At 42.6% G+C, this 20,951-nt stretch overlaps 1 protein-coding gene across 1 annotated transcript in view; it reads left to right on the top strand.

Moving 5' to 3' along the window:
- Nucleotides 1-502: 502 nt before the first annotated feature.
- The window catches only part of DGKQ (diacylglycerol kinase theta), an 85,211-nt gene continuing 64,762 nt past the window's right edge, over nucleotides 503-20,951 (top strand). The window contains exons 1-2 of the mRNA XM_063129108.1: nucleotides 503-797; nucleotides 18,343-18,422. Of these exons, the coding sequence (XP_062985178.1) occupies nucleotides 503-797; nucleotides 18,343-18,422 (375 nt within the window). The remainder of the gene's footprint in view (nucleotides 798-18,342; nucleotides 18,423-20,951) is intronic.

Here is a 20,951-nt window from a genome sequence, read left to right as displayed (position 1 = left end):
TTCCAATGCGCCTGGGAAGGCAGCAGCGGCCGCCTCCCACGCACAAGGGCTTGCCTGCCGCTGACCTCCGAGCCGACACGCCGAGGCTGTTGCGCGGCCCTCCCGCACTACCGCCTCCTTCCCAACCGTGTCGCGGGGCCCTGCAGGAGGCGGCCTTGAGGCGGCGGCTGTGCTGCGGCGGTGGAGACTGCTGCTAAGCGCCGCCCTCTGCGTCCCTCCCTTCCCTTCTTCTTCGTCTTCTCCTCCTCCGTCTGGTTCCTCCCTCCTCCTCCTCCTCCTCCTCGCCGCCGCCTCTGGCTTCCCTGGCAGCGCGGCGGAAGTGTTGCGAGAGGCACTGCCGCCGCTTGTCTCCTCACGACGCGTCCCTCGAGGCGGCCCGGCGGGGAGAGAGCGAGCGAGCGAGCGAGAGAGACGCCCGCCTGCCAATTGCTGAGGCGGGGAGTCTCCAGCCCGCCGCCGCGACGGAGAAACGGCGCTTTCCGACCCCGGTCACGCCGGCAGCATGGCAGACGGAGCCCGTTCCCTGCTCGGCGGGAGCCGCGGCTCCAGCCCCGCTTCCAGCCCCTTGATGGGGAGAGGCAACAAGAGCCGCTCGCTGCCCACGCCGTCGTCTTCCTCGCCCGCGCTGCGGCAGCAGCAGCAGCAGCAGCAAACGCCGCCCGCGTCTCCCAAACAGCCGCCAACGGCTCGTGGGAGCGCGCCCGGGCACTGCTTCAAGAGGGTGACCCTCACCAAGCCCACCTTCTGTCACTGCTGCACCGACTTCATCTGGGGGCTGGCGGGATACCTGTGCGAAGGTAACACCGTGTGTGTGTGTGGGGGGGGGGCTGTGTGAGGGTCCCTGAATCGCCTCACGACCCCTAGTGTGTGTGGGTGGAGATGTCAGTATGGGAAACATTAAGAGAGGGGAGTGGGGGGTGGGAGTATTTAATTCTTCCCCCTCCCCTCCATATTTTGGGGTGAGTAGTAGCCTTTCCTCGTCATAGCCTTGCCAGCCCCTGTCCCCCATATTTTCAGAGGGTCCTAAAAGTTGCCTATTGACAAAGATCAAATCAGCAGGTAATGCTTCCCTTCCCCCTCTCACCATCACTTCAGATATTAGTCCTATTTAGAGTAGACCCATTGAAATGGATTAAGGTCGGCAACTTAAGTCCCATTAATTTCAATGGGTCTACTCTTAAGTAGGAACTGCCATTGTAAGACTGTCACTGCACACTACTCAAAAAGCTCATGCCAGGAAAAGCTAGCTGAAGCAAACAACTTCCTTTTGCAGGTTTGCCAACGTCCGGACTCCTTTTTGTCCTTTAACAGCTGCCTATACTCACAAACAGAAATTCACTGGGGGAAACTTTCCCCATCACTTTATCTCTGGTTTAGGGAAAGCGCTTCCCATTGCAGTGGCAGATGCAGAGAGACTTTGCCTTGTAAGGATGCCAAGCCGGGGCTCCTCTTTCTTAAAAGGCTGCCTGACAGGCTGGTATCAATCAGGTGAAGCGTTTTGCATCACTTTATGTGTAGGAAAAGCATCTTGTGTTGTAATAGAGAGAGGTGCAAGGGATTTCCCCTTGAAGGGTTGGCAATATTTTCCCCCTGATACAGCTCCTTCATTGTCACAGCAGCCTGTGAGAGGTTGATATTTATTAGGTAAAGCTTTCCTCATAATTTCATTTCAATCCTGGGAAAAACTTGTCCATTGCATCACAGATGTAAAGGACTTCCTCTTGCAGGCTTGCTGGTATTTGTCTCCTGATGAGCTGCTCTGCAGGTAGAAAGTTAGCAGCCAAAGTTTTTCTTATTATTTCCTTTCCATGGCCAGGAAGAAACTACATCTGATTTTTGTTAAGTAGTCAGCTACCTGTTAAAGATAGAGAAGCCCTGACAGGAAAAAAAAATGGCAACCTTATAATGTGGGAATTGAACCTGGGTTTCTAGAAATGGATAGGCTTTTGGGACAAAAGAACTGAATGTACCATCCATGCATTACACTATTGGTGGGCTGCGAGGCAGAAAGAAGGTTTATTGCCATTCTTTCCCATATATTTGAGAATAGGCGAGCTATGGAAGGAGGGCAATTTTTTAAAAAAACAGTCTTCAGCCTAATCTCATCACTCTAGAGCAAGTAACAGTTCTCTCCAGGAGAATTGGTAGTGTTATACTTGATAATTCAAGATTTTGTGTCACCCATAGGTAGATGTGGATGAGCAGGCTAGTGAATTGGCAAGTTCTTTATGGTTTTTTGTTGCTGGCTGCATGCTTCCTTATCTGCTGTCGGAATGCTTTCACTAGAGGGGAATGGGTAGGACCTTACTTTTTTGTTACCTTTGGTGTTGGGGGCAAGGTGAATACCTGTTTTTACACTACAGTGTGTGTTTGTGTGCGTGTGTACGCGCACACATTAAAGCTGTGTTCATGTAATTGTATGTTTTTTGGGACTGGCAGGTTGTCAGTCCCATTCTTGAATACTTTTACATGGATAGATCACTATTGATATGAGGGTAAGACTTGAACCTTAGTGCCACTTTTTAAGTGTGGCTTTCTGTGGTGAAGGTACCCTGAGTCCTTTCTTTTCCTTGGTCTGCTACTTTCTGCTTTTGCAGGCAGGTAGGTCGCTAATGCAAATGTGTTGGTTTGCCTTGTTTCCTTGAAGGAGAAGAGAGATAGTCCCTTGTGCATTGTTTGGGGGTGGGGGTTGTGCCTGGTGACCTTGCCCCCTGCTGCTGATGCATATGCTGCCCATACTAAGCATTCCCCATGTATGTTTCGGGACCCTCCGCTCCAATAACACCTTGTCTCTTACCTGCCCAAGAGTTTTCACTCCTCTCGCTCGTCTTTGCCCGTTCTCGCTCACTTCCCCCTATGCCTGGAATTCTCTTCCAGTGCATTTGCGGACCGCAATGTCAATTTCACTTTTTAAAATCTCGCTTGAAAATGTTTCTTTTCTCGAAAGCTTTTCAATCGTAGCTTGGTCATACTAGGCCATATTTTGAGGAGAGGGTTGGGTTTGCATTGGAGGAGTCCTGTGGGTGTTTGCTGTTGCCCTCCCTTCCATGCAGTCTATATTTTAGTTTTAATGCCGCCTACTCCGGTTGGCTTTTCCCCTCCCTCCCCTGTCTGTTACTGTGATTTTAGATTGTAAGCCATGTGGCAGATAGTCTTGTTTTGTTTTATTCTGTACAGCGCCATGAACAATGATGGCGCTTTATAAATAAATATTAATAAATATTATTAATACTACTACTAAAATGTGCTCATAAAACTCCTACACATCAGTGGGATATTGCTCCTGTCAGGATCCTATTTTCCACTTGTTAAAAGGACCTCATGTTGGTATGTACATATGGCCCCTTCTCACATGCAGATGGTGAGGGCCATGACTAACTCACTTGCCCCTTTTGAACATGTGATGGGATTCATCTGAACCTCCCGATGAGGCAGTCTGCCAGAGCAAGGGTGTGAGTGAGACCTGACTTCCTTTTGAGGCACTTTTGTGTGAAGGTCCACTTTCCTCAAGTAGATTCTATCTCTTTTCTGAGTTCTGATGATCATCAAGTGCTATAGTTGAAGAGTAGTTCTTCTCACATGAAGAGACCGACACCTCTCACAATGTTGGGAGGCTGGTAGAGTAAGACGGTTTCACTGTACTTTCACCCAAGCTTGTGCAGAAAACTTTGATAACTTGGAAGCATAACTTGGTATAATTCAAAAGACGTCCAAGAAAGAAATACAATTTCCAGAGGAATAGCTAGGAAGCAGGATGTGTTAGGTTGGTTCCAAACTGAGCTGCGTAGGGCATGGCTCCACTGGCCAGGTTGTGACGTTTCTGTTGCTTGCCTTGTTCATCTTCCTTGCCTTCCACTAGAAATCCACATTATATTGTTGCAACAAATAGTGAATTACTTAAGGATCATTCTGAACAAATATTTTAATTCCCCTGTATTCAGAACTTGGATTATTTTCATCATGGCATGCATTCAGCCCTGTCTGAAGCATTCTTTCTTTCTGAAATGTGGGTTTGGCATCCTTGTCAATATAGTTTTCAGGTCAGACTTCTTTTCTCATATCCAGCTGTTTGTGCACACATTGGGCCTGTTCTGATTATACTTTGCCACTGTGTCTGCTGGGTGGTATTGGGAATTCTCTGGTTCGTTTGGTACCTTATCCTTACAGTAAGAGAAGCATCATGGGGCCAAGGGAGGAATTGTCTTGACCTTGAGTCTTGCTTTTCTTACCCTCCATGATAGAATCCTGAGGATAAAGTATCTCCTGAATGAATTTGTTATTGGACATATTGAGCCTTTCTTAAGTTTGGTGCTATGCTTCATTTTTGTATCTGCAGTGTTTCTTCTTTTTATGTTGCCATCGGAGGAAACAGCTTTCTTCCCTGTATGTTCTTCATTCATATATATTAGTTGGTGATCATCTTGATACACTACATTGATCTGTTGTAATTTGCTAAGATACAGATATATTAAAATGGCCTTGAACAGGAAGGTCAGGGGGGAAAAAAAACCAGTTACGTTGTTTAAAGATGTAAAAGTCCTGGCACCATGAGTAAGCATTGCTCATATCCATGTTACGTAAAACTCAAGAGGGTGTGAGCCAGGTATGGAACTAGGGAACATGAGTAATTTACTATAGAGCTGGATGTAGTTGAGCAATAATGTAGCTGCACTAAGAAGTTTTTTTTTGCATCAGCTGCTTTTGAAGAAGTTTTAAGCAAAGAACACCCAAGTGTTCATTCTCTCTCTCTCTCTCTCTCTCTCTCTCTCTCTCTCTCTCTCTCTCTCTCTCTCTGTGTGTGTGTGTGTGTGTGTGTGTGTGTGTTGAGAAAAAGAGTTGCTATTTTGTGTTAACTTATTTAAATCCTTAAGAAACAGAAGATGACACAAAAATGCTTTATCTTAATGACAGATGAAGAAGATATGCAATTGCTTGCATCAAAGCAAAACAAAATTGTAATCTTGTAAAATGTTCAGTTAAATCTTGAAATGGCATTTTGCTGCTTTATTCTTCACTTTCCTTTTAACTGATTGGATTACTGCAACGCGCTCTATGTGGGGCTGCCCTTGAAGCTGCTCCGGAAGCTGGAGCTAGTGCAAAATGCAGCAGCTCCGCTGTTGTCTGGAGCTGCCCCTTTCCAGCATGTAACTCCTCTGCTGAGGGAACTGCACTGGCTGCCTATTCGCAACCGGGCCAGGTTTAAGGTTCTTGTACTTGTGTACAAAGCCCTAAACAACTTGGGACCAGGATACCTGAGAGAGCGCCTTCTCCCTTACCAACCTGCCCGGTCACTGAGGTCATCCGAGGGCCTGCTCCTGGTGGTTCCACATAGATCCATCCTCCGATTGGAATCCACCAGGGGAAGAGCCTTCAGCGTGGTGGCGCCCCTCCTGTGGAATTCCCTGCCTCTGGAGGTCAGACAGGCTCCGACCTTGTACTCCTTTCGGCGCCTCCTGAAAACATCTTTATTCCAAGAAGCCTTTCTTTAACATGCAGCCTTGGATTTCTGATTTTTGCTTCTTTTTAAATTTTGTTTTAAATGTTTTATTCTGTTTTTATTTTCATTTTACCTTGTGCACCGCTCTGAAATTTTTCAATGGGGAGCGGTATATAAATATTCTAAATAAATAATAATAAATAACTGATAACTATTGGAATAGTACCCCATAGATTAGTCAAACGATGTTAATATCAGTCTGTTCCAGAAAGCAGGCTCTACTTCTTGAGGCCTTACAGTGCAATCCTATGCATACACCTAATTTCTTTGAATGAGTTCAAATCTCCAGAGCCCGATGAAGTGCATCCTAGAGTAATAAAGGAGCTGGCAGAAGAACTCTCAGAATCACTGTCCATCATCTTTGCAAAATCATGGAAGACGGGTGAAGTGCCGGACAACTGGAGGAGGGCTAATGTTGTCCCTGTCTTCAAAAAGGAGGAACCTGGTAACTTCAGACCAGTTATTCTGACATCAATCCCTGGGGAAATTTTGGAGCAGATTATAAAGAAGTCATTCTGATCAGCAAAGGAGCTAAAAGTGGGCTAGATGGAACAACTATTAGGTGGATCCACAGTTGGCTACAGAATTGTACTCAAAGAGTGCTTATCAATGGTACCTTCTCAAACTATTTATTTATTTATTTATTTATTTATTACATTTTTATACTGCCCAATAGCCAAAGCTCTCTGGGCGGTTCACAAAAATTAAAACTACAATAAAACAACCAACAGGTTAAAAGCACAACTAGGGGGAGGTAATGAGCAGGATCCCACAGGGCTCAGTCCTGGGCCCAGTGCTCTTCAACATTTTTATTAATGACTTAGATGAGGAGGTGCAGGGAATGCTTATCAAATCTGCAGATGACACAAAACTGGAAGGGATAGCTAATACACTGCAAGATAGAAACAAATTTCAAAGTGATCTTCATTGGTTTGAGCGCTGGGCTGAAAACAACACAATGAAATTTAATAGGGATAAATGCCAAGTTCTACGCCTAGGAAAAAGAAACCAAATGCATAGTTACAAGATGGGGGATACTTGGCTCAGCAATACTACAAGCGAGAAGGATCTGGGAATTGTTGCAGATCACAAGCTGAATATGAGCCAACAGTGTGATGTGGCTGCAAAAGAAGCAAATGCTATTTTGGGCTGCATTAATAGAAGTATAGCTTCCAAATCACGCAAGGTACTAGTTCCCCTCTATTTGGCACTAGTTAGGCCTCATCTTGAGTACTGTGTCCAGTTCTGGGCACCACACTTCAAGAAGGACGCAGACAAGCTGGAATGTGTTCAGAGGAGGGCAACGAGGTTGATCAGGGGTCTGGAAACAAAGCCCTATGAGGAGAGACTGAAAGAACTGGGCACGTTTCGCCTTGAGAAGAGAAGACTGACGGGAGACGTGAATGCACTCTTCAAATACTTGAAAGGTTGTCACCCAGAGGTTGTCACAAATGTGTTTGTCTCCTCCCTTTGCACTCTTTCCTATTTTAACCAATACCCTAGCCTCTCTTTTCATAACTTTGCTAACCCTTTCCTTCACATAATCCTTGATATAACACATACTTTATGAACTGGTCCCTTGGCTAGCGGACAAAGTCAACTTAGAATTTTTGTTCAATGTGGTTATGTTTTATGCTTTAAACAATGGATATAGGATATTGGAGGTGAACCTTTTGCAGATGAGAATTACTATTACTTCATTAAGAATAACCTAATAAAATATTCAGAAAAACTAACCCCGTTCAGACAACACACTAAACCACAGTGGTTAAGCATTTTGAACTGAACATTATGGCTTAGGGTTTTGTGTGAGCCATTCTTAACCATGGTGGCTTATATAACCATGGTTTAAACATGCTCACTAACCATTTACTGCAAAAAGATTAGCAGCCTAACCTGGCTTAGCATGTTTTCTGAACAGGCCCATTGTTTGAAAGTGAGGAATGTTATATTTAAGCTAGTATAATGGTTTACATATTTACCTAACTTTAGTCCTTTATAGCTCATTGAAAACTTTACTTATAAACTAGAAAATGTTCTTCTTGTTATTATTATTTGATGCATACATATGCAAACCTTGCTGCTGGTGGTTTCCAATCCTACATGCTATGGTTGGGAGCTTCTGTGCAGCCTTAGTCTGCCCCTGTCATTCTCCTCATTAGCTTCAAGCTTCAATTCTTTACTTCTGAAGCTCTCCACCTCTGTGTCCTGTTAGCTCCCCTTCTATCTTGCTCTGCATGTAGCCTCCTTATTGCATTGCATTCCTTTACCACTTTAGGTTTTTAAAGACTAACTTCTTCAGTTTTATCTCAGTTACCTGTCACTTGACCCTGACCTAACCCTTCTTTACTGTACATTAGACCTTGCTCTAATGCCCATCTAAGGTAGATTCATGTAAGCCTTCTCTAGTGAAAGGCTGTGTCCTATACAATGTCAAGTACACTAGTAGTAAAGAAAGTGGTGTTTCAACCAAGAAATCATAAGTAATATTCAATAAGATATTTAAAATTTCAGTAACTTATGCATGAACTGTGCAAAGTTCCTTTGTTTTCAGATATTTAGGTTTAGGCATAATTTTATTATTTGAGAGTTTATAATCCTCGTAAAAATGTGCGTTTTGACTTCTGGAATGTTTGACAAAGGGTTCTCGAGGGACAGTTTCTGGTCAAACATTTCTGATCGATATAAAGTTGGCCTAGTTCAGGAACCTTATTAATTCTTTTTTATTGAAAAATCCCCCAAACCATGTCTGTATATGCTTTTGCAATCTCCATGTCAAAATATCTTGCAGTGAGCCAAAGTTTCTACAGAAACCAGAGAACTGAATTTGGAAGAAAGGGCCAGTAACATGCCCAAGTTTTACATTTGGATATTGATCCCTAGCTCTGGGGATAATACATGAATCATGTATATTAGGATTGTTTTATATACTTTCTAAAATGCTTTTGTTTCGATACCATCACTTGCTCTATAGGGGAAACACCCTTTCTTCTTATTGTCTGCCTGAAGATACAGAATTGGATGTTGGGTTGAGTTAATTCACTATACTTTTTTCATGGTGATTCCCCACCCCTCTATATAGACTGTTGTCTTTTGGAAGGAAGGGAAAAATTGATGGACTTCATAAAAGCTAGCAGTCATGTATCAAGGTTTCTCAAAAAATTTCTAAAGGACATTTCTGCCAAATACTGCTCCAGATAGAAATGGAAGGGGAAAAGGACGTCACTAAAACTTCTTTGGCTGCAACTTCTTTCTTATTTTAATTACAGTTCTGCCGTTAAGCAAAAATGTTAGTTGGTTGTTTCGGGGCTTCTTGGATGTTGGTCTGATCGAGCTTCCCCTCAGAAGCATACAAGCCTGAGACTCTGATCGTCATGCCTAGCCCTGCTCCCCCTGTTTTGGAAGAAGGTGTTTCAGATAATCCATCTGAATCAGACTCTGAAGTAGAGGAGTCGGCCCCAGACGCAGGCCAGCCTGTACCAGTGGGGGACAGAGCTCTCATGCTTTCTCCTCCAGCTGGTCCTGATCTCTCTCCAGACCTTATCTCGTCAAGGGCAAATCATACAGAGGCAGTGGGAAGCCAACATTCTTCTGAAGGAGAGGCCACCGACAGGCTAACTGATCCTAGGGTGCAGCGCAGGCTAAAATGCACAGAGTGGAAGGAAGACGAGAGAAAGTCAGCCCGGCTCGCATTGCGTCTGAAGCCGCATCAGAACTAACCTCTCTGAAGTTAACGCCTTTTGGGAAAAGGCTTTCTGTTCTCCTTGAAACAACAATTGTCTCACTTGGTTTGCATAGCTTTTCCTAGAGAGAAGTTTCCAAGAGATTAGACTCTTTTCAGGTGGGAAGAGATGTTTATTGCTTAAATAAAGCTTTGTGGATTACTTAGCAGGCCTTGTTTTTTGTCTCCTGAGAAGGTAGGAGGTTTTTTAAGAAACATGACATTGATGTTGATTCCACTGAGGTTGAATAAAAGGACTTTGTTACGTAGTCATACCACAACCTAGAAGTCAATGTAATACTGTTTTTGATGACTCTATCCCTATGGTAAATTAGAGATGCAGATTCTAGGTCTAATTTTTTGTTTTTGTTGAAATATTCTGAGTCTTAATCTTCGAAATAATTTTTTAGGCATTAGTTGCGCAGTCTGCAGCATTCATTATTGCTAATCCCCTTCCCTGTGTTGCATCTCCCACTCACCTGCCATTGCTGTTTTCCCTTCCTATGCTGTTGTCGTGATGCTGAGCACAGCCTCCTCTAACCTTCAGTCAAAGAGGGAAGGACACCATGACCCAATACGTATGATCACCACTTAAACAAGCCACGGTGTGTGCCAGGTGCCATTTGCCTCATTATCCCACTGGGTGAAGCTTGTTGTATTGCCTGAACCTGGGTGACGTGGCTTGATGTAGAGGAAAATAGCCCTCAAATAACCCATGGGCTGTTCATTAGGCAATTACTGAGTAGGTAATTAGGCAAAATGGCAGCTGGCATGCGAACTGGGTCCCTGAGTGCCCCACTTGGGAATGTACAGGCTGCCACTTGCATGGTAGTTGTGTCTTATCTTGGAAGAACAGGTGGGTGGCAAATTACAAGGGCACATTTTCTTAACATCCCTTGTATAGTTTTTGTATGGGGCAGACACTGAAAATTCTCCCCAGCCAGGATATACATCTTACCTAGAAGGAAGGCACAAAGAAACGCACACAAAAAAGGAAGCTTCAGAGTTAATAATAAAAGATTATGGTTTTACCTTTCTTGTTGAGCTCATAAATATTGTTTAATTAAATGCTATTAGTGAATGAAAATAATATTGGAGTGATAGTTTTCTGAGCTGTTTGCCCAAGCGACAGTTTGACTATACCAGGCACACTTTTCTCACACCCACTCAATCTGAACAATTCGAAAAAAAGTATTCAGTTCTGGAAATTTTCCTCTTAGAAGTGATTCCAGCCTTAATTCAAAAGACAGAAGAGGTTGTGATAAAAAGGGGAGGAGAATGCATCAGCAACAAGTTGAAACCAGAAGGAGAGAATCAATATCATAACAAACATTATTATTATTATTATTATTATTATTTATTTATTTAAATAGCACCATCGATGTACATGGTGCTGTACATAGTGAAACAATAAAATAGCAACACCCTGCCACGTAGGCTTACATTCTATTAAAATCATAATAAAACAATAAGAAAGGGAAGGGAATGCACCAAACAGGCACAGGGGACAATAAAATTAACAGCGTAAAAGTAAGATCAAAATGATGTAGAACTTGTAAGTATTGGTAAAAATACTTTGTGTTAACTGGCTATTCCTCTGGAAGTTGTATTTCTTTCTTGGATGTCTTTTAAATTATACCAGAATCAAGCCTCTTCAACTTTCAGCCCCTCAACAATGTATGACAGTCTACCAGGAGTTCAATAAACCCCCTCTTTTGGCTGCTTACCTGAGTCTGTAGGCACCTGCCAAGCTGTGATACATAGGCTGGTATGGGCTGCATTGAGCTTATTACATCAGATTTGTGCAGGCCTCTCTTAGATCTCTTTCTGACAAATGCTGCACATAATCGTGCCTTTTCCTGCAAGCAGTGTATCAAATAGTTTTCTCTGATGTATTATCTATCCTAACCATTTTTGGAATGGCACAGTCTGAAAGGTTAATGCTCTTGGAAGTTATGTAAATTGGTGTTCATTTCCATCTTACCTCTAAATGGAGCAACTCAGTGACATGAAGGAAAGCTCTGTATTAAAGAGCTTGCCAGTTGCGGACTCTCACGCCTGAATTTTCTGTAGAGCAGAGAGTTTCTTTTTGAGAGTTGTTTAGTAGAGGAGGGCTCATAGTTCAGTGGTAGAACTTGAATGCAAAAGGACCCTAGTTCAGTTTCTGGCATCTTCAGTTTTAAAAGGGCTGTGAGAGCTGAGGGTTTGGAGAGCTACTTCCAGTAGGAGTACACTGTACTCAGCCAGATGGACCAGTGGTCTGATTCAGAATAAGACAGCTCCTTATATAGGGTTACTTCTCAGCTCAGAGTATCTTTGCTATTTCTGTATGTTTTTGTTTGCAGAAAGTTACACATCAGTTCTCTGTCTTTTGTTGACCATTCCTCAGCAATTGGCCCAGAAATTATATATCATGTTCAAGAATGACAACTGCATGCTTTTCTTTTTCCCTCTCAATTAAATTCTTTTGGTGGATTTTTCATTTTCCAACTGGTATGTTTCTGGGTAATAAGTGTATGCTACAGTACCACTTGCATCTGGAAACCTGTATTAAACTTTAATTTAGTGAATCCTAATTATGTTTATCCAAAAGCAAGTTCTGTTGTATTCAGTGGAAATTACTTCCAAGTAATTTTTTGCATAAGATTGCATCTTCTGTCCCATTAAACCATTGGGGCAGAAGCAAGAATCCTATGGAAAAGTACTTGGGAGTAAGCTCCCCTGAACATGACAGTACTTCCGAGTAAATCGGCTTATGACTTACCTGGGTTGCAGATGTGTGTACCTGGGTTGCTTTATCCTTCACTATGTTGTGTTTTTCCATAATAAAGCTGTGTTTGACTCTAATTAGCTGTATTCTCACATTTCTTTCCTGTTTAGTAGGAGGATATAAAGGCTGTCAATTAGGCCTTCAGAAATCCGAGATGCTTAATATTGTGCATTCAGCTTTTTCTGGGCAGTTTAGGATTAAGAGGGAACATTCCTAAGAGATATGGAGGCAATCAAACCAGGCAGACAGCAGTCTGCACAAGACCTTGTTTTATAATAGGCTAATGATACAATCCTATGAATCCTTACTTGGAAGTATGTGCTATTGAACTCAATGGACTTAGTTCGGAGTAAAGATACATAGGAGTTGGCTGCAGGTCAATTTGCACAGTTAGAACTGTTTTCATGTCTTTTTCTGTACTGTGGCAGGTTTTATTTTAGTTACTCTTCTGGTTTTACATTTTATAGTATTCTTTACATTTTATTTTTTGTTCGGCTGTCTTGAGTGCTATTTGCAGAGAGGTAGCATACTTGTTTAAAAATAAACAAATAAACATTGTGGCTCTATTGAGAGCCTGAAAGAAAAGAGGGTGTTTTTTGTTTCGTTTTTTGTAGTCTTAAAATGTTTCTCTTCATGGTTGTTTGGAACAGATTCTTACTCTCCATAGGCAAGTGGCTTTTTACAAGCTTGGGCTATTCCTTTTGTTTTTGAAAACAAACTTGTGATTCCATGTGTTTGATATTATAGTTATGGTTTCAAACAAGTTTGCATATAAGACCAGAAGAGAATTACTTGTTATTGGGCAGTCTGGAAATGTCGCTTCCTTCACTTTAACAGGATGACTTTTTGGAATGAAACTTGCAAATAGCTGAAACTTTCCAAAAGATCTAAAAGTGATTTAAAATATCTAGTTTTATCACTTCTCATATATGGATATTTGCATTTTGTCTGCATCATCAGTCTGCCTGAGGAAATGGTGCTGTTTCAGCCACTTGGCTGTGGGGGCATTTCTTTCCCAGCTGCAGGCAGCTGTGGTACCTAAGCAGGGAAGAAAAGTGCTCTTGGGGTGTTTCATTCCCCAATGGGTGGGGTAGATTTGACAAGACAGGTGCCCAACAGCTGTAGGATATGGTTTGAAGCAAGACAGCTATACAGTGGAGAGACTCTTGTAACTCTGTGTCAGCTGCTCTGAAATTCTTTCACCTGAAGAACAGGCTATCAATGTAATACACGTTGTTACACATTCCCATTCTTCAGGTGGTGAGAGGTGACAGGGGCAACACTTCCCTGGATTTGCTTTCCTTTGGATGAAGAGATGATTGGTGTTTCTGTAACATTTGAAGTTATTCACAAACAGTTGAGCATCAGTGGAGGCACAGCTTAATCCCAACAGCAGCAAACCCCATTGCTCCCATATCAGATCCCTAGAGAGAAGTACCTACATCTGAGAATAATTCCTGAGCTCAAAGCTAGTTCTCTGCTCAGTTAGTCACACTAAAAAAAAACCCTGCAGCTTCTGTTATTGTGTTCCTTTGTATGCACACCTTGCTTGCTCCCCTCCTCACTCCTGCTGGGCAGGGAAGGATGAGTCATTCTCTCTAACCATCTCAAAGCCTTTCTTGGCCATTTATCTATAGTTTTCCTAACAGTAGATGTGGCTGGCATACTTTGCCACCGGCGGTTTTTCTAGCCACGTTAACCTTCTCACATCCAAGCCCCCATACTTAAAACAATACATGCGAAATAAATATACCAGTTTTCAATTTTCTGATATGGTATGCTCATGCCCTTGTACATTCAAATGAGAACTCAATTGCATTCATGCTGCTGTGGACCTCTTTGTGAGGGATGCATGTCTTGGCCCTAACGCTATCAAATTCTGTTTCATAAAGTTGGCTACGTGCATTGTGTCTTAGTGTACTGTACTGTATTGTTTCTGTTCAGCATGCATCATGAGCTTTACACATTGTACCCTTGTTTACAATATATGTGGGCTTTCTTCTCCCATGATAATTGAGCTGTTCTTTGTATTTATGCCTAGGGTTAGGCTGTGTGTGTGAAACAGTATACCAAATCTGTACCTGACCAGATGAATTTTGCTTTTATGCACTACTAATTTAGGATGTGCAAAATATGAAAAGGAGGGTGGGGGACAGAATTTTGAAAACGTGTTGGTGTAACGGATCACAAAATCCAGAGGGGAATATCTAAGTTCTATGGGAAAATTGACAAGAGCCACTGTGGTATAGTGGTTAGAATGTTAGACTGGGACTCCGAAGATCCAGGTTCTAGCCCCACTTGCCATGAACCTTCTGGGTAACTTTGGACCAGTCACTGACTCTCAGCCTAACCTTACCTAACAGGAGTGTTATGAGGATAAAGTGGAGTTGATTATCATGTAGGCTGCCTTCAGTGCTTTGGAGGAAAACAGGTGGGATATAAATGTAATGAATGAATTAGTGAGTGTATGAACACAAGGAGTAATTGATGAGATTTTTTAAAGGTTGAGGAAGAGCATGATCAGGGATAGAATAAACTGTCAAATGCTTACCTAAGTAATCATGTATTGCACTAAGGGATGTCCCAGAGAGGATGGCACCCCTTCTGTGGTGCTTGAATGTTGGTTCTAAAATCATGGCAAATGGTGATATGTGCAGAAAAACACATACCTCTAATCCAAATGAAGAAAAATCTAAATTGTAACAAGTCATGTTGATAATGGCTGTGTTCAGACAGCACAATAGTCAATGCTGGGATAATAGTCAACTCCACGGTTGATTATCAAGGGGGTACTCCCCACAAAACATGATGATAATCAACTGTGGTGTGCATTAAGGCCAGTGTCGAGTTGACTATTAGTTAACCGTGTGTTTGATTGACACATCCACCTCTCTCGCCCCACTCCCATTCCTCCCACTGGTATGGCATCAGCCATTGTGAGTTTTGCTGGCTGTGGGCTAGAGTGGCAACTGCTGCTTTGGTCACTCTTGCCAGGAGACTTTTTATTCACTCAAAATAACCAATTAAAAGGAACATCTGAACCTGGTATGGATGATTCAGTGCAGTTTGTTAACCATGCAAAGCCACCCTGAGAACCCGGGAGTGACAGACAGGGTGGTGGTGGGGAACTGAACCTGTTTTTGGAGTAACTACAAACAGCGCCATTCTGTTCAGCCACCGCTTTCGGAGTTCGATGTCATGGGAAGCTGAAATGAGGGAGGAAACTGACAAGTGTCTATTTAAGAAGTTATGCAGTGAAAGGATGAAACTGATGAGTGGCATTTCAACAAATATAGAGGGGATATTATGTACACATTGATGTACTGCTGAAGAAAATAAATAGCAGACAGGTGAATATGGGCAATTGCGTAATTGCAAACCATGGGTGTGGGGGAAGATAAACTCATTTGGAATCCCACCGAAACACCACCGCCCCAAAGTTGTGAATGGAAAAGTTTGGCATTAAAGAGGTAGTGATCCGAGCTGGGTGGAAAGCCAAGAAATTTTCCCTTCATAGGTACGAGGATACTGGGTGCGGGAGGACTAAGGGGGAAACAAGCCATGGCAAGCTACAGAGCACCTAAACATCTGTTAGGAGTAACATGGGTTAGCAAGTGAACAAACAACCCACTGTGGATTATTTTCAAGGTGGCTTTTCCTGAGATGTAAACTCGCCCATTGTGTTAAGGTTTTAATTCCTGCTTTCCCCTCATGCTTTCTGGTATTTATACTCAAGCAAGCTCGAGATATAAGGTTGACATCAAACTTGTAGCACTTAACAAAACTTAACAGTGTTCATTCTTTGCATATTAATTTAATATGCTGATAGAGAAGTCTAATCAAGATAACTAAAACCAAATTTGAAAGATAAATCAGCTGGTTGAGATGCTTCATCTTAAAAGCTGCAGACAATAAGGGCTTATGCTTCTGTATCTAATAGCTGATAGCTTCAAGGTCATCTGTCTTCAGCTGCAGCATGCTGAGGAGGACAATGGAAAGAAGTGGGAGCAATTACACTTCAAGCAAAATTAGCCACACTTAATGAAAAGATAGCTAGTCCCACAGAGCCCGTTTATAACGGCTGCTTTTTATCATCAGAAAAGCAGCCGTTTCCTCCTTAAAATTTGGTATTGCCTCTCAAACTATGATTAAGATTGAAAACCTAAGGATCCTTATGAGGAAATTGTGCCTTACTAAGTTCAGTTCGACTTAAGTAAACATGTTTTGAATTTGAGCTGCAAGACAACATGGGAAACGTCTCTTACTTTGCCAGTGTTGATGCCACTCAAGAAAATGTCTCAGCTAAAGAGACATAGGTTCAAATTACTGAATGTGATCTTAGGTATTACATATGTGACCATTAAAGTGTTAGGACTCTATTACTGAAGTAGCATAAGGACTGTGTGACCTGGTTTGCATGACACGACAACCCACAATGGGTTGTCACTCTTGTTTGTTTCACAGCATAATAGCGTAAAGGTGGGTTGTTTACCATGCACAGGCCACCCCAAGAACCCATGTCTTGTTGTCGGGTTGCCATGGTCCTGAACTGGGGCTTGCATGCTTACCCAGAGGGAAGTCAATCAAACATACATAGCTGTGTTACGAAGAGGAGAGGCTAAGGAGGCTTTTTTTAGGTGTTAAAGAAAGAAAATAAATAAAACTCTCTGCCACCTTATCCTAAAAAGGTAAGCCCCTCTCTTCTATTCCAAAGATATGGCATATATATGTCAATGCAGGTACTTCACAAGGCAAGAAGAAAAGTGTGTGTGTGTGGGGGGTTGTGGGGGTAGTAGGGGGAAATTCATCACAGCAGGAGTATAGATGAGTTGTGCTGCAGAGACCCCCGGGATATGTGCTCGGAGTGAGCAGGAGGACAAAGGAGGAAACAAACCGTGGCAATCTGGTGAGCACCTGATCAGCTGTCAGCAGCAGTGTGGCTTAGCGAGCAATTAACCAAGCCACCTTAGCTTGTTTCAGTGTGGCTTATTGTGATGTGCGAACTGGCCCTGTGAGTAAGGAAGTCCCTCTTTCTGCCTTGCAATGGGTTAACGTTTTCTTTGAGCTGTTTACCACAACCCCAAGATGTTTTTCATGATTAGTTGCTGCCAGTTCAGACACCATCAATGTATATGTGGTGACAGGATGTTTTGCCCCATCCTTAACGCTTGAGTTAACTGTATTTGTGATTTTATTGTCCATTCACCCAGTTTAGAGAGAGTCTTTTGAAATTGTTTAGAATCTGGGTTTTTGCTATCCTGAATAACTTTTATTTATATAGCACGGTTCAACATTTCAGACAGCTTCATGTGCATTACCTCTATATGGTAGGGAATTAGCTGCGCTTTCAGATGGGAGAGAGAGGGATGTTGGCCTTAGCTAGACCTAAGGATTATCCCAGGCAAATGGAGGGGTCGGCCCTGCCTGCTCCCGGGATCCCCTGTGTGTAATTTGGATGAACAGGGATGATCCCGGGATGATCCCAGGATATAGGCCTGGTCTAGCTATGGCCATAGCTGCGAAAAAGGCAAATTCTACACAAGGGATTGTTAAGAATTGAAAATAAAACTGCCAAAACCATTATGCCATTGTAAAATCTATGGTGCAGCCTTTTTTGGAATACTGTGTACAGTTCTGCTTGCTACCTCTCAAAAAAAGGCCTTGAAGAGCTAGAAAAGGTTCAGAAAGGCCTGGGGTACTTTTCCCTATGATGAAATGCTGCAACCTTTGGGGCTTTTTAGTTTAGGGGGAAAGACACAATAAAGGGAGGACATAACAGATTTATTTAATTATGTATAGTGTGCAGAAAGTGGATAGAAGGAAGCTTTTCTCCCTCTCTTATAATACAAGAACCCATGGTCATGCAATAAAATGATTGGAAGTATGTTTAGAACGGTATTACTTCACACAATGCATAATTGAACCCAGTATAAATTGTGTAATAGGGATTTTAGAAGTGTCTTTTTTTTAAAAAAAGACAAATGTATTTATTTATTTATTTATTGCATTTTTATACCGCCCAATAGCCGAACCTCCCTGGGTGGTTCACAAAAATTAAAACCATTCAAAGTATAAAAGAAAGAGTATAAAAACATGATATAAAATACAATATAAAAGCACAAGCAGGATAAAATCAGAAGCAGTGCAGAAATACAAATTTAAAATACAAATTTAAAACAGCAAAGTTAAAATTAAATTTATAGACTTGTTAAAATGCTGAGAGAAAAAAAAGGTCTTCACCTGGCATCTGAAAGAATATGTAGTATAGATGCCAGTTGAACCTCCTTAGGGAGCTCATTCCACAGCCGGGGTGCCACAGCAGAGAAATTAACATATATACTTTTTTTTTTGCAGTTTGCAATTTTATGTCTCATGAGAAGTGCCTGAAACATGTGAAGATACCATGCTCCTGTGTTGCTCCAAGTCTTGTAAGGGTAAGTGGTCCATGCATTATAAGATGACATCCGTATATAAAAAAAGCTTTCCCCAAGCCTTCCAGATGTTCTAAACTACAAGTCCCATCAGCCCTGCCCAATGTCACCAATGATAAGGGATTTGGGGAGATGTAATCCAAAACATCTGGAGGGCACTGGGTTGGGGAAGGCTTATATGTATTCTTCAGCATAACCTTGTGTTTTCAACCCCTTTGTCTGGCATCAAACTACCAGCTAGCTAAACTGAAAGGTGGGATAGTATGCTATGGGGTTGAATCCAGGTTTAGGCACATGTAACTGTGCTGGCGAAAGCGGATTCTCCCGTCCCCTACCCACAGCAGCCCCTCCAGTCTACTGAAAATGGGTTGAACAGTGATGCAGGTGGGAGGGGAGGGGAGCATCCCCCAAAATCAGATGGAGGCACTTTCCATTAGTGGATCCCTTCTGTCCATGGAAGACAGATCCTGGGTCCAACCCATGGTCAATATGATGGTCAGTAAATAGCTCCTGTTCTGTGGGCGTTTGATGTTTTAAAATAAATATTTACAAATGTTTGTCTTACCTGAAAATGTTCCTGTAACCTTTTGATATAAAAACTATTGCTACATATTATTTCATAGGACACTAATTGGTGGTATGAGAATCGTTGATGTCTGTTCATATAAAGGGAAAGTGGTTGTGGGAGTTCTAGATATAGGTGACTGAATAAGGGGCAGATGCTGTTGTACATCTTGTAAGGCACAGGTCGTGGTAGTTATGGGATTTTTTGTAAATCCCTGCACATGGAAGTCTTGGGCTGCTTCTACACAGAGGGCTCCTAGTGCCAGGCATTGTGCAGCATTCAGGGCCTTCTTAAAAGCCTGCAGTGATGAGGCCCAACGTACCCCTGATGGCAACTTATTCCAGAGGTGTAGGGCCACTTGTAACTGCCTTCACAGGTAGGCAACTGAGAAAGGTCTCGTTGATCTTAAAGTGCAGACAAGCTGGTAAGGGTGAAGGTGGTTTTTCAAGTAATTTGGTCCTAAACTGTTTACATCTTTAGAGGTCAAACCAACACTTTAAATTGGCTGGTAAAACTTACTCCTGGACAGTGCAGTCAACTGAGAAGAAGCCATGGGAAATCATGAGAGGGCAACAAATTGAAGATGTTGATGTCTAGACTCCCTGTCATATTTGATGAATGAGTTAGTTCAATTGCGCAATAAAAGCCTCATCTGGAAGCACCCTTGGTAATTACAAATTATGTATCATATTTGGTGTTCAACGTCAAATGACGGAGAGTCACCATTTGCTGTATGTGGGGTCTCAGCAAAGCATTTAGTCTAAATTAGATATCCCATATCAGGGAAGGCAGTGCCTGTGAGGGAAGCCAAGATCAAATTTGGAAGTCACATGCAAGAAAGGAGAAGGCACAAAAGTGGAACAGGCTTAGGTGGGCCAGTTAGGGATATAAATCATTCATCCAAAATTGATTGGTGCTAAGCAGACTTGGATTTACATTTGTTGAGATTGTTCACATTGAATTGCAACGGCTGGTGGTTCCGCTCCTGCTATAGCCTACAGCAGGGGTGCGCAACTTGTGGCTCTCCAGATATTTTAGCCTACAACACCCATCAACCCTAACCAGCATAGCCAGTGGTGAGGGATCACAGGAGTTGTGCCCAGGATTTGAAACAGGCTTCAAAGAGCATTTGGACACCCTAGTTATGAGGAAATTTATTCTGAAAGTAACCATGATTCATGTTAACCAGGTATAACACCAACTCATGGTTAAGATAAGGGAGAGAGTAATTTTTGAAGGAGAGCGTGTGAGTTTCAGGACTTGGGTCTTGATCAGGAAGCCATAGTTTTCACATCTGCACCAGTATTGCATTTCTCCAGTCAAAAGTGCAAAGAGAGGAAACCGAGGGCAAGGAGGCAAGGAAGCTAGTCAAGAGTCGGGGTTGTGCTTGGCTGAGAAACCGCAGCACGAGCCCATGGCTCCCAGCTTGTCCACCAAATGAATTTGCCACTATATTTAGAGTGAGTAACTCACAAGCAAGTGGTGCTGCTTTCTCTCACTGCATAGGAACATAAGAAGACACACGCTGTATCGGACCAAGGGTCCATCTAGTCCAGCATTTTGTTCACACAGTGGCCAACGAGCTGTTGACCAGGAACATACAAGCAGGACATGAGTGCAACAGCACCCTCCCACCCATGTTCCCCAGCAACTGGTGCACACAGGTTTACTGCCTTTGCTACTAAGAGATAGCACATAGTGTAGGCACAGTACTCTAGGATTCTGAGGGGCCTGCAGAAGATCATCGACTCCAAGATTTTGAGCACGTATCCAAAACAAGGAGGCCCATGTGTGTCAACAACAACAAATATAGGGATAAAAACACAGCTGTAAAAAGCCAAAACAAAGACAAAAGACAGCTGCACCAATATTTATAGTTTCCAATGCCTTTCGAGCGTGTGTCTTTATCAAGGGCAACCGAAGAACATGTAACACAAAACAATCTTTAAAGACCAATTTCTTAAGAA

The sequence above is a fragment of the Elgaria multicarinata genome, chromosome 6 (genome assembly GCF_023053635.1).
Source record: "Elgaria multicarinata webbii isolate HBS135686 ecotype San Diego chromosome 6, rElgMul1.1.pri, whole genome shotgun sequence".
NCBI classification, from domain to species: domain Eukaryota; kingdom Metazoa; phylum Chordata; class Lepidosauria; order Squamata; family Anguidae; genus Elgaria; species Elgaria multicarinata.
Note: the sequence above shows the minus strand (reverse complement) of the source record. Positions and strands in the feature narration are given on the sequence as shown.